At 36.0% G+C, this 14,768-nt stretch overlaps 1 protein-coding gene across 1 annotated transcript in view; it reads left to right on the top strand.

Annotated features, from left to right (window-relative positions):
* Positions 1-14,768, top strand: part of LOC139959890 (uncharacterized) — a 33,134-nt gene that overhangs the window by 12,501 nt on the left and 5,865 nt on the right. The window contains exons 7-15 of the mRNA XM_071957804.1: positions 1,076-1,134; positions 2,085-2,234; positions 3,563-3,634; positions 6,333-6,389; positions 10,624-10,787; positions 11,323-11,368; positions 11,684-11,761; positions 13,180-13,325; positions 13,728-13,794. Coding sequence (XP_071813905.1) covers positions 1,076-1,134; positions 2,085-2,234; positions 3,563-3,634; positions 6,333-6,389; positions 10,624-10,787; positions 11,323-11,368; positions 11,684-11,761; positions 13,180-13,325; positions 13,728-13,794 — 839 coding nt within the window. The remainder of the gene's footprint in view (positions 1-1,075; positions 1,135-2,084; positions 2,235-3,562; positions 3,635-6,332; positions 6,390-10,623; positions 10,788-11,322; positions 11,369-11,683; positions 11,762-13,179; positions 13,326-13,727; positions 13,795-14,768) is intronic.

Genomic DNA, 14,768 nt, shown 5'->3' with positions numbered 1-14,768 from the left:
CATTGAGCCTCTCCTTAATTTGCTTTGGTTTGTAACAAACTGTCCAATTTTGTTTGAACAAGAAATATTCTTCTTCAAAACTACTGTAATTCAGATGTATATTTGATGTCTCATTTGTTGGCACAAAAACTTGAGACTAACCAGAAAGATATATTTGTGTTTATTAAATTGTCAAGCATTCTTATGGTCATACTCTGCATATGTAGCATGTTGTTGCTAACAGCTGTCTGCTATTGAGCTGATTTAGAATGAAGTTGTTTGGAGAATTCACTTTTCAATGTCAATATCCATAAATTGAGTAGAAGGTACTGATTAATAGATAAGAACAGATTTTATGTTGGAGTCCCATCGTAGAACGGAATGAGTATTGGCAAAGTTGATAATCTTTACCATTTTCATTTTACTATTTACTTCATGATTCATTTATTAAAAATATGTACAGAATACCATACAAAGATGAGTATCATGTAATAAAGCGAATTGAAAAAGTAAAATAATAGTCAAACAGCTAAGAGTGAGGGATATTGTATATTAATGACTATTGTTGAGAGAAAAATATGTAGAAGTTTATTTCAACTGTAAGGATGACACAATGTTGTTTTCATGTTAACAGTTGTGAACTGGAATGTGAATTGAAGACCAGGGTTATGTTTTGTTTCATGTGTGTGGGTTTCAAAACAACTTTGTTCATAACAGCGGAGGGGGGGGGGGGTGCCTTCACATCCCTCAGTATTTGAGAAAGTGGTCGCAGATGCTGAGGTATTCTCTTGGCCATTAGATGGGGATGTTAAATGGTGGTCGTGGGAGCAGGAATGAGTGGTTACACGACTACCTGGTAACTCCACAAACTCCCATCGAGATGAGAAGGCCTTTATAGAACAAGCTGGCGTTTATCCAAGATCTTTGCATTGATAGGTTTTCAAATGTGTTTTTGTTGGCTTCCTTACCCTTTGGAAGGACTAAAACTACTCGTAACATGTTGTGCCTACTGTTGGTTTCTTCGTATCGTTGATGCTGTTACAAGCTTTGCTATTTAAACATTTTGAACATTTCTTCAAGTTTCCTTTTCTTTCAGAATCGTTCAGCTCTTTATTACTTCTGTTAAAAGACATCAAATTTGAACTGAATTTTAAGGTAAATTTCTTATAATACCAACTTATTTCCCTTTCCACGCAGTAACAGGGGTCGTTACCCGCAGAAACCTTCAGAGGTTATTAACAGAAAATCATCAGAATTTAGATGCAGTGTAATGTAATTCTCTTTCATTTGACAATAAAGTTCCATGTATCTCATAGTATGCTGGTAGGGTATTAATTGCTATTAGCATATGGAACAGTTCTTATGCAGGGCTGTCACAATGATCTTTAAATTAACTGTGTTGTGGAGTGCCAGGCTGGACCAAAGGACCATTTTGTCACTCTGACGTCTATTCGATGTCATTGGATTTTGGCCTAATATTTATTAAAATGAGCATATGTTATTCTTCATTCCATATTTTCCCAGGCTCGTTAATTGACCTTTGGCCCCGGGGCGATATCCTCTATCCCCTCTCTCCCTTCCCATCGGACCTGATTGATTTTCAACTTCTGCTCTGTTCATTTTAGGATTATAAACTCTTCAGAAAATGTCATAATTAGCAAGAAACAAGAAAAGTTTTTATGTGTTTTTTTAGACTGGCTTTAACATGTTTCATCTTGGTAGGCTATGAAATTGATTTCCTGAGTAAGCCTTGACATACTTTCTCCCCTCACCCAAATTGTGTTCCCCTCCCCCCCCCCAACCTCACAAGCACACACACCTGGAATGAAAGAAAGAAATATCTTTAAAATTGTGAGTTTATTATAGAGAGCACAGTTAGAAATGCAAGGTCAAATATGATCATTTGTCACCAAAAATATTTATAAAAATTTATAGCTCCTTTTACAAAAAAAATAAAATCTCATTAATAGTTTCATCAAGTTTGTGAGAGAAAAATCAAATCAAAAGTTTCTAAATATTTTTAGTAGAATAATATTCTTGTGTTTGAACCATTTTATGCACAAATTCAGCAGTATATCCTATTTTGTCCATCGCTCCCCTTTCAGAATACCAGTTTTCTTGATGAAACATGGAGGCTCCCTATCGTCAAGCAGTACCAACTGGTCCCGAGCAAAGATCTAGGGGTGAAAGTCAGCTATGTGAAGAACAGAGCTATTGTGACAGATATTGACCCCGGAGGGTTAGGAGCAGATGAGGTGCAGTATAGTAGAACAAAAAAGACAGATTCATTGGTTTTATATCATTCTTGAGAGATTTGGGAAGAAATTAGTATTCAGATCATTTATTGGGGAAGAAATTGTTGATAGAGTGTGAATATAATTTTAAGAAGCTACACTTAGAAAGTCTTCAAAGCTTCAGAAATAAAACAAACCATTAAAACTTTGTTAGTTCATGAGACATGGGGCCATGAGATTAAGGGTGATGTAGTCACTATAGTTTATGAGACATGGGTCCATGAGATCAAGGGTGATGTAGTCACTACAGTTCATGAGACATGGGGCCATGAGATCAAGTGATGTAGTCATTACAGTTTATGAGACATGGGGCCATGAGATCAAGGGTGATGTTGTCACTACAGTTCATGAGATATGGGGCCATGAGATCAAGGGTGATGTAGTCACTACAGTTCATGAGACATGGGGCCATGAGATTAAGGGTGATGTAGTCACTACAGTTCATGAGACATGGGGCCATGAGATCAAGTGATGTAGTCACTACAGTTTATGAGACATGGGGCCATGAGATCAAGGGTGATGTAGTCACTATAGTTTATGAGACATGAGGCCATGAGATCAAGGGTGATGTAGTCACTATAGTTTATGAGATATGGGGCCATGAGATCAAGGGTGATGTAGTCACTACAGTTCAAAAGACATGGGACTATGAGATCAAGGATGATGTAGTCACTACAGTATATGAGACATGGGGCCATGAGATCAAGGGTGATGTAGTCACTACAGTTCATGATACATGGGACTATGAGATCAAGGATGATGTAGTCACTATAGTATATGAGACATGGGACCATGAGATCAAGTGATGTAGTCACTACAGTATATGAGACATGGGGCCATGAGATCAAGGGTGATGTAGTCACTACAGTTCATGATACATGGGACTATGAGATCAAGGATGATGTAGTCACTATAGTATATGAGACATGGGACCATGAGATCAAGGGTGATGTAGTCACTATAGTTTATGAGACATGGGGCCATGAGATCAAGGGTGATGTAGTCACTATAGTTTATGAGACATGGGGCCATGAGATCAAGGGTGATGTAGTCACTATAGTTTATGAGATATGGGGCCATGAGATCAAGGGTGATGTAGTCACTATAGTTTATGAGACATGGGGCCATGAGATCAAGGATGATGTAGTCACTACAGTATATGAGACATGGGGCCGTGAGATCAAGGGTGATGTAGTCACTATTTTGAAGGAACTTAGGGCATAAAGCCAAGTACAGTTTTGATAAAAAAGGCATTTAATTTATTTCTTATCTGTAATTTTTTTATCCAGCAAAAAATTGAGATAGGCGATGTACTGGATGAGCTGTATGGAGAGAGTCTACAGGGAGCTCAAAGAGGCAAGGTAAATAAAAAGCTGATGAAAGGTTTAAATTATCTATCAAGCACCCAGTGACAGATTACCCTACCACCTAACTGGTATGAAACTGGTGTGTTTCAAATGGAGTGTGTGTTTTCTGGTTTTGTCTTGGTAACAAAAAATGCTAGTTTGGTCCTAGACGCCAAATACGCAGCTTGTTTGTCACATGGTTCATATTTTACAGCAAATGCTTAGATCTAATTTCTTTCAAAATTTGGACTGTGTGAAAAATGTCAATTAGTATTAAAGAGAAATATTGTTCAACTTTCTTGTAAAAGGATAACTTTAAGCAGAATTTTAGTATTGATATGTTATAGTCCAACAAAAAAACAAAGAGGAAAATTTTTCTAGCTATTAAAGTTTTCAAGATACTGACAATTGAAATATGCCAAATCTCTGGAATGCTCCTTTAAGGCTACATTGATGAGGATGTCAGCTCCTCAGTGCAGCACTAAATGTTTTTTGATAATCCATTGTTTTATAAGATTTACTAACTCTGCCAAAATATGTTCATTTAACTTCATATTAACAACAGAGTACCATTGGATGACCTTCAACACCATATGTCCTTGTAAAACTATCAATTCTAATAACTCAACAAATGTATGTTCTTTTAGTCTCATATTTTTTTTTTTTTTGAGGACTGACCTAATGGTCTCTGTATTAGACCATTTAATCCAGTCACACTATTTTATGAACCTTAGCTGTTTAAAGGGTGTGATGTCTCGCGCAAAAAGAAATGTCTAATGCCCATAATCTGACCTAGTTTCCAATGAGGTGTAACAGAAATGTTAGACACCACCATCGATCCCAGAAAATACACACACAGCTTGCTACCGTCGGTAATTAGACACTAGTGTACAGTCAGTACATACAGCTGGGGTCAATACCCACAACACAGTGTATAAACGATACAGCGATGGCCATCTCAGGTCCAGCTAAAGATAACAAGGTATCACGTTTCATTACTGTCTACACTTTGTAGCGACACGAACAAAACTTCACTTGCAAGCAACAGAAAGTTCACTTTTTCAGATGGCCGCACGCGGTTTGGGGCGAGTCTTCAATGCCTTTAAAGGGTCATTTCTTAAAAAATTACAGTGCTACAGAAAGACAACCTGCATTGACAGCAGTGTGTTTTAATAGTCTACAAAATATTGAAATTAACTTTGTGGCTAAAAGTCATCCTTTTAAGTTTAACACTGTCTATCGTAACCTCCCTATGACTCTTTTTGGTGGAGACTTGATTGTAGCAGAAATCTCATGGGGAGTTACAATCTCTTCCAATCAGGTTAGGTATAAATCAGGTCAAAACTTAGGGCCAATCAGGTGAGATTATCTGACTCTCGTAAGGGAAATGGCTTTTCATACTATTTCTGGTCACAATAAATTTTAAATTAACTTCACATTCACTATACTGTTTTAGATAGTGACAATACAATTTTCATTGTTCAGTTGCCCAGTTTTAATAATATTTATTTTGCTATTAATAGCTACCCTTTTCCTGGAACTTCTCTGATGGAATTTGAATAACTGTTGAACAGAATAATTTAATTTTTGTTTGCAATGAAACTATTGTAACAACATTAACATTAAATCTAATTATCTTATATTTCAGACATAAATATGAAATTAATTTGCAATGTTCAGTACCAGTTAAATACAAATCATTAGAGGAATGTGCTTTTTAGTTTCCTGAAAAGATAAAAAAACCTTTTTCCTAGTTACTTTGCTTTTTGATGTTATGTTTCAATAACAGTTGCCAAGTCAATTTTCTCTTCTTGGGAACCGTAACTGTTTACCTCTTGACAAGCTCACTTACTGTTTCCTTTAGCTCCATAAGGTAGTTACTACCTATGAGGTTGTAATTATATGTCTTGGACTGATTTTGTGTACATTTTTGATACTACTAGAATGCATATCCCATAAAAACATGGTTCATTACCAGACTGGTCAAGTATCACAAAGAAAAGTTTGCAGAAAAGTTACATTTCCCCTGTGTACCTTTTCCTTGGAATTAATTGATCAAAATGGAAGAAAAATTATCTGGACGATATTTAGAGCCAAAAAGAACCAGCATGCATTTCCTATATACAAAATATCTAGGAGTTGACCTAAATGGAACCAACATTCTCTTGGTTATAAATCACAAAAGAAGCTGCAATTAAGCGACCAAATCACAAGAAAGCAGCTTTAATCCTTTCTGATATTCAGTATTATCGAGCAATATCAACCACTGATGTAATAGCAGCCTCAGAAATCAGGAAGAATTTTGGAATTTTTTCCTGGAATTTGTTTTGTTTTGTTGAAAGTGCAAATATTGAACCATTAGTGTAGCAAAAGCATAAACAGGTTTAATGACTGAGCAGTTGATTGTGTGTTGTAGCAATGTTAGAGTATAGATAATTATCCAATGTTAAAGCCTACATATTAAAAATAAATATGAGGGTAGGTTTTTATTGTGAGCATGAACCAGGCTGTGCCATACACACAAATAAACCTATCGTGGGGAACGTCATGTAGCCAGATACACAGCTTGCATGTACAGTGTATGTATGGTGATAGATAATGTCTGTCTTCCTACCAGCTAGTCAAACCTATTGCATAGCTTCTGTAAGGTGATCTTTGTGCAACTCATATTTCCATATTTTCTTCTTCTTTGCATGTTTTTCTCTCTGAATAGATTTCAAGACTACTTGCTATTCACGAAGGATATCCAATTTACATAACAGTTATAAAGGTAAGCTTGGTCGTAAAGGTTTGTAGATCCTTTGTGCCTTTTTTTTTAAAGTATATTTAGATGGCACTGGTATATGTCATGCACTGGTATTATGTAATGCAAGCTTGTTATGTTTGTGAATAAAGCATATGTTGCTTAAAAGACGTGCATATAAGTTATAACAAAATTTGTAATTCTGTGTCAGTTACCGTAACCACATATATTAAAAAAAAAAAAACACTTAAGTGGAAGGTTTTATTCGTCGTGGAGGAATATGGGCCAATTGTTATATTCGATTTGGTTGAAATGAAAAAGTGAGTATAATGGTGCAGGACGACCATATTTGGTGTGAAATTGAATTTATAAGCATGGTTGTCTGCATAGCAGATGTTTGTGTATTATCAGATACAGTAACACAACATATAGACAGTCTGTTCAGTACAATGTTGTCATGCCTCATCCATACAGTAGTAATAGGATAAAGTACCCCTTGCACAAGTTAGTGCGGTTTTGTATTGCAAATAGGAAAACTCATAAATGTTCATATTTGACAACTTTTTAAACTATTTTTTAAATCAGACTAGCTATAATTATTGCCTGTGAACTTCAACTTGGGTCTCACCCGCAAGTAAATCATTTCAATTTATACGAAACTGTGATGAATCGCTGATAGGATTTCGAGAATGTTCCCAAAAATATGGGATTTTGAAAATGGAAAATATTTACGGAAAGCTCTGACAGACAGTTTGAATTGCACTGATATGTTATCATGCATGGTTACCCCCTAGTTTGGATTAACGCCACCTATCTATCTGAATTCTTTGTATCATCCGCAATTCAGGCGATATAAATAGCAGACTATTATCAGAACAGGGAAACAAAAAACAAGACTCCTAGTTAGATGTTATCGAGCTGTGTTTCCTTCATAAATGCCTTGTTTTTGTTTCATATTATATCTGACAGACAGTTTTAATCGCACTGATATGTTATCATGCATGGTTACCCCCTAGTTTGGATTAACGCCACCTATCTATCTGAATTCTTTGTATCATCCGCAACTCTGGGGATATAAATGGCAGACTATTATCAGAACGGGGAAACGATAAACAAGACTGCTAGTTAGATGTTATCGAGGCTGTGTTTCCTTCATAAATGCCTTGTTTTTGTTTCATATTATATCTGACAGACAGTTTGAATTACACTGATATGTTATCATGCATGGTTACCCCCTAGTTTGGATTAGTGCCACCTTTCTACCTAAATTCTTTGTATCATCCGCAATTCAGGCGATATAAATAGCAGACTATTATCAGAACGGGGAAACAAAAAACAAGACTCCTAGTTAGATGTTATCGAGCTGTTTTTACCCTTATTAATGTCTTGGTTTTTGTTTCATATTATCTCGTTTCACTGTGTTTGTCGATCAGACCGAAAGTACCCGTCCGGGATTCAGCAACGTAACTTCTCTCTTTTGATGTTAAACACACTCAACTGGCAATTAAAACAGTAGAGTATAATATCAGAGCAGGTGTTGAAAAGTACTTTATACAACTAAACTGCATATGTTTCAAGGAGAATAAAATAACAGCGTTATTTATACCTAATTTCAACATACCCAATGCAGTTTTGTGTTTAGTTTTTTAAAAGCTAAAGTATTAGATTATGTTTCAAAGTTCCTACTTGTTCCTTGAAAGATCCTGTTTGGTATCTCAGTTTCAATAGTGTATGAGTACAAATAGCATTTGCCTTGGTGTGAGTACTATAACAAGTACCAGGCTCCCGTAGCAAGTACGAGTACCTAAATCTTTCATGAGTACTGCAAAGGCAGAAGGAATCTCTGTGATGGTGATGGCGTGTGTATGCATATGTACGGAAGCGTAGAAGGGACATTGCATTGACGAGTTACCAACTTGACAAAACGACAATTTTCTGCAAATTGACGAGTTGTCGAGATGGTAACGTGACAAAATTCAGAAAATTGACGTTTTGATGAGATAACAGATCTCGTCAATGCAACAATTTTCTGCAAATTGACGAGTTGCACACTTACTACCATCTCGACAAAACGACAAAATTCAGAAAATTGACGTTTTGACGAGATAACGGATCTCGTCAATGCAACAATTTTCTGCAAATTGACGAGTTGCACACTTACTATCATCTCGACAAAACGACAAAATTCAGAAAATTGACGTTTTGACGAGATAACGGATCTCGTCAATGCAACAATTTTCTGCAAATTGACGAGTTGCACACTTACTATCATCTCGACAAAACGACAAAATTCAGAAAATTGACGTTTTGACGAGATAACGGATCTCGTCAATGCAACAATTTTCTGCAAATTGACGAGTTGCTCACTTACTACCATCTCGACAAAACGACAAAATTCAGAAAATTGACGTTTTGACGAGATAACGGATCTCGTCAATGCAACAATTTTCCGCAAATTGACGAGTTGCACACTTACTATCATCTCGACAAAACGACAAAATTCAGAAAATTGACGTTTTGACGAGATAACGGATCTCGTCAATGCAACAATTTTCTGCAAATTGACGAGTTGCACACTTACTACCATCTCGACAAAACGACAAAATTCAGAAAATTGACGTTTTGACGAGTTAACGGATCTCGTCAATGCATCAATTTTCTGCAAATTGACGAGTTGCACACTTACTACGTATACCATCTCGACAAGATGACAAAATTCAGAAAATTGATGCATTGACGAGATCTGTTATCTCGTCAAAACGACAATTTTCTGAATTTTGTCACGTTACCATCTCGTCAACTCGTCAATTTGCAGATAATTGTCGTTTTGTCAAGTTGGTAACGCGTCAATGCAATGTCCCTTCTACGCTTCCGTACATATGTGTGTGTATGTGACAGTTGCTTGTAAATGCTTTTTCTTCAGAAGGATAACTGGGGTACATTTCATATTTGTAATGTAGGTTCCCCTAAGGTAGTACTGGCTTGGAAATTGTTTTTGGTATCGGTCAAAGGTCATTAGAGGTCAGCATGTTTCAAAAGTCTGAAAAACATTATGCACACAATATGTCAAGAAGAAGAAGTTTCAGGAAGTTCAAACTTGATGTGTAGCATGCTGTTGTAATACCTTTGCTATGATCAGTTTATCTGGGTATGATGTTCTGGTACTTTGACTTCAGGACACAGTTTCCTCAGGTGCTCTATCAATCAGGTGATTCCATATACAGTATAAACTTACAACGCAAGGAATCACTAAGCCCGCTGGTTATTAGATTTCCGTCATGCCACCAGTACGTGTACAGGTAAAAAATCCATGATTGCGATTATGAGTACACTCAGCTAGAAGACGAGTACCAGTATAAGTACTGACTCACTACAAATCTGGCCTTTAGATTTTGGAGAAGTTCCTTCCTAGCAAACATACTTCCTTTGAAGTATTTCGTAACGACATTGAGAAAGTGAAAGAATTAAATCGTATAAAATAGGACAAGAGAGACTACAGAAGGTACTATTGTGCTCTTGCTGTTTAATAGTGATTCATTATCTCTAACATTGAGTGTGTCTATTGTGATGTTTCGCATCAACGTGAATGACATTTTATTCTGTTTTCTATCGATTTCTTGTTAGATCAGCTGCAACACTCATAAGTGTGCTCGAATATACATTTGTGAACAATACATGCAAATTACTATATGTATTTTATGTGCATATTTAGGCAGACAGTATTGACAGACACGTTTTGCCTAAGATATGTGCAGAAAGTTCTTACTATAATAAAGTTGATTGTTGGGTTTGTGGAAGTGACATTTGTTTAATACGTAGGCACAAAAAAAAATGAAATATGAAGAAGAAAAAAATGAAAAAAAAAGACAAAAAAATTAAAAGGACAAAATATCCGCTACATTCCTAGACTTCATCTTTTTAACACGTGAAATCAACATCGAGGTTACATTTCCAGTGATGATCATACAGATACTAACATTGTAAACAAATATGGTATCATTTCATGTATTCATGTTAAAGAACTTCACAGTGAGAGATTATAAGGTATAAGAATCCCAGGTCAAGTTGATGAAAGACAGCTTTACCCCCCCCCCCCCCAAGATTAAGGAATGTGATCAAATTTAATTTAATTACCAAATGTCCATCTGAGAGACAATGAGGTTGCCAGTGTTTAATATAGATTGATATTCTGTTGGAATATTGCATACCTTGGCTATCAATTCATACGTGTACCTGTATTTTTCATTTATTTTTCTTACAGTGCCGCCTCAAGTCCGGAGGAATATTCTACCCCTTACGAGAAATGTATCAGGTCATCCACAAGAACAGTCCCAATTTTGTGATCCCGCAGGATCAGGATCCTTCCGACAGAGGCTCGGAAGCCTCGACGGACGATCTGGAAAATATGCAAAGTATATCAGGAAGGTGAGTCCGGTGTTTGCTGAGTGCTCTCTTGTAAGGACTTGTGTCAAACCTGCACACATACATGTCTGTATTCAGAGCTGTATTAATGTCTCCTACCACACAAATACAGACAAATACAAACAAAACATAAATACACAGACACACAAAATGCATTGTCAGCTCGCTGTATATTGATGTCATAATAGAATCATGTTTACATATGTTTGTATTGTATGTATGTATTTTAGATCCTCCTGCAAGCAAGAACTCGCGAAGAAGCCATCATTGGCTTCTCAAAGCCGCAAGCTGACCGAAGTCAGTCTCTTAGATTCATATTTAACGTCCATAATTATGAATTGTCAACAACTCTGTAACTGGACGACATACATTAATCTTGGAGTGACTCAAACTCGGGACCTTATGATTGAAAGGCACCGTTGTTAACCACTGAGCTAACCCTCTATAACACTCTATTACCTCTTTTAACTTTGACAAAACAAATCGTCATCACGACATGCTTATATTAATTTGTCTCTCCTTCGCTCTTCTCCATTAGTGCTTTCTACAGAGTGAAGTACATCGGTAAAGTCTTCACAGGAGAGGTGAGTTTAAAATACAAATTTCCTTTCACATGAAAAAATAAATAAGGTTAAAGGTCACATGAACAAAAAAACAGTCAGTGGTACAAACTTGTGCAATTTTTATTGACCTCGGTCATACAGAGTGCAAACATTTGTCTAAAGGAAATGAAATTAATTCAGGACTTTAATCCAAGGATTACGTTTGTATGTCAAGCTGATTGCATTAAAATACAAAAGCTGCAGAAATGGTTTTCGAGCTTTTCTATTTTGCTCGAAAATAAAATCTGTAATGGAAATATTTGACATATTTTTTGTATGCTTTCATATTTTTGACAGAGAGGCGGCACAACGGTGATTGAAAATTCAGTGAAGAAGGTCTTGGACGATCCGAGCCTTCAACATGACAGTAAAGATGTAAGTTTTTTTAAATGTTTGATTATATCGTGCTTTATACCAGCGATAGGTTTCAAAGTGCTTTACAGTCATTATATTAACCCTGGTCAATGATAACCTGTCCCAATGACAATCCCTCTACAATGGCTGCAGTTATATACTGCACCCAATGACAAGTTACCTCACAGGTACCCATTAAATAACCCCTGGGTGGATAGAGGCAATTGAGAAAAAGCATCTTGCCCAAGGACACAATGTAATGAACTAGGAAGGAATAATGAACTAGGCAGGTATCCAACCAGCAATCCTTGGATAACGAGTCCAACGCCTTAGCCAATTAGCCACCAGGCTCTCAAAAGTTGCAAGTGTTTAAAGCTGATTCTGTTTTTTTGTTAATCGTAACAAACATTTTGTATCAGCTTGAGCTGATTACTGTATCCAAAGTACCGTGCTAATTTTCATGTGAGTATCAACAGTTGCGAACAACTTCCACTTTGTTTGTGCACGTAACCACAGGGATAGATCCAGGGGAGAATTTTTAGCACGCTTCGTCCATACAATGCCTCAAAATTAACATTGTTTGTTTTCTTATTGAGCACTATTATGGTATTCCCATCCCATCTCATCCCATCCCCTTCCTGCATAAAAGTCTCCCGTCCCTTTCTGTGTATAACATTCCACTTTCGGCTCTCTCATTCCTGGCTCACAAGGGAATTGTCCATTGTTCCTGTTGTGTCCAGCAAAAAAGCAGTATTATATAACAGATTGAGACTTTCCCCTCTATACCATCTTCACTTTCCATGTTTGTGATACTTTTCCTGTCAAATAATCTTGTTGTGTAATGGATACATTTCATTCAATATCACAGGAAACCATTATTATAACTTTAAAGCAGCACTCAACTTGTTAAAGCAACTTTGATCAATTTGAAAGTTAAAAAAAAGCTTAAATGCGGTTAATACTGTCGTTAACATTTATCAGCTTTTATGTCTCATTCTAAAAATGGACACATACATGTAAATGTAATATTAACCTATTATCTTTATGTTATTTTTATATTCTTTAATCGCACCCTCATTTGCCATGACTTGAAAACTTTCAGCACCGGAGAAGTCGTATAAGCTTTTATAATGTAATTTCAGTGATTAATCATTCTTTGATTGAAGCCTGCATTGCGAATTTTATTAAGAAATGGAAACCTACAAGCAGTGAAACATATTTACCTTTAGCAGAGAAACTCAGAAAGGCAACCAAGATTTCACTGTAGCAGTTTCTGACTCAGAAATGGTGACATAGGATTTCTTTAGTGATGATATTTGGTTAATTATCCTATGTCACCATTTCTCAGTCAGTAACTGCTACAATACATACATACCTGCACACACATACTTTGTTGCTTAATATTATATTTTTGTTGTAATGTTTTTATGTTACGACAGGAGGATTATGTGATGGAGCTTGCAGAGACGAATGTTATCACCAGAAATCCTCACACTAAATCCCTCCTCTTCAAGCACTGTTTCCCAGAGATTGCGTCTTGTGGGAGGCGTCTTGACAACATGGAGTATTTTGCTTATGTAGCTGGGTATGTGTTTTACAAGCACCAATGATCTCTCTGTATTTTGGCAGTATGTAACTTTTTCTAAGCTAAAAAGTATGCCCTTAAAATATGTAAATGTATGTTTTTTCTTTTCAGTTTTCAAAAACTTTCATAACGTGTAGGATCCGAGCATTTCCATTTCGTAGACACCGAGATAACTGTGGTTTGTCCCAACATAGATTAGAAGCACAGATTTAAGATTCTAAAAGTCTTGTACCAGTTAACTAGTTGAAGTTATTATTGTTTTAGAACTACATTGACCTCCGTTTGTGATTAAGAAACAAAATTAATGACTTAATTTTCATTTTCATAACATGTATTTGTATATTGTACTGATGGTTAAATGTTCCTCATATTTGGATTCAACTGTTTCATTTCTATTTACAGGGACACCACTTGCTCCATATCTAAGAAATTCTCCTGCTATGTTTTCAAGGCCCAGTCCCCAGAAGAGGTAAAGTTAATCCCAAAATTCATTTTTTTAAATTTTCTACAAGGACTATCTTGTATTTTGCTATATGATTGTTGGTTTTACTACAATAAAAAATATTTTGTCTTCCAAGTTTACAGTGCACCCCCTTTAAAGCATACAAATTCCAAACTACTGTTTTATTTTAATTAAAACAATTTATCTCTGGTGAAAGTGCTACACTTTTTCTTAAAATGAAAAGTATTATTTTTGTATCGCTGCCTGGCATAGTGTAGCAATTATATAAAGATACCTGGCATAGTGTACCTACTATATATAGATTCCTGGCATAATGTAGCTATTATACAGAGATACCTGACATAGTGTACCCACTATACAGAGATTCCTGACATAGTGAACCGACTATATAGAGATTTCCTGACATAGTATATCAACTCGTATATAGAGATTCCTGATTAAGTGTAGCAATTATATAGAGATACGTGACATAGTGTAGCAACTATATGGTGAAACCTGACGTAGTGTTCCAACTATATAGAGATGCCTGAAATAGTGTACCAACTATACAAAGATACCTGGCATAGTGTAGCAATTATACAGAGATACCTGACATAGTGTACCAACTATACAGAGATACCTGGCATAGTTTACCTACTATAAATAGATTCCTGGCATAGTGAAGCAATTATACAGAGATACCTGACATAGCATTTTAGAGCACTTTTGTGGATTTTACGCTTTACAAAATAAATTATTAATACTGTAGGAACTATATAGAGACTCCAGAAATAGTGTATCAACTATACAATGATACCTGGCATAGTGTAGCAATAATACAGAGATACCTGACATAGTGTACCAACTATACAGAGATTCCTGACATAGTAAACCGACTATATAGAGATTTCCTGACATAGTATATCAGCTAGTATATAGAGATACCTGACTTAGTGTAGCAATTATATAGAGATTCCTGACATAGTGTAGCAACTATATAG

Source organism: Apostichopus japonicus, chromosome 19 (genome assembly GCF_037975245.1).
Source record: "Apostichopus japonicus isolate 1M-3 chromosome 19, ASM3797524v1, whole genome shotgun sequence".
Taxonomy (NCBI): Eukaryota; Metazoa; Echinodermata; class Holothuroidea; order Aspidochirotida; family Stichopodidae; genus Apostichopus; species Apostichopus japonicus.
Note: the sequence above shows the minus strand (reverse complement) of the source record. Positions and strands in the feature narration are given on the sequence as shown.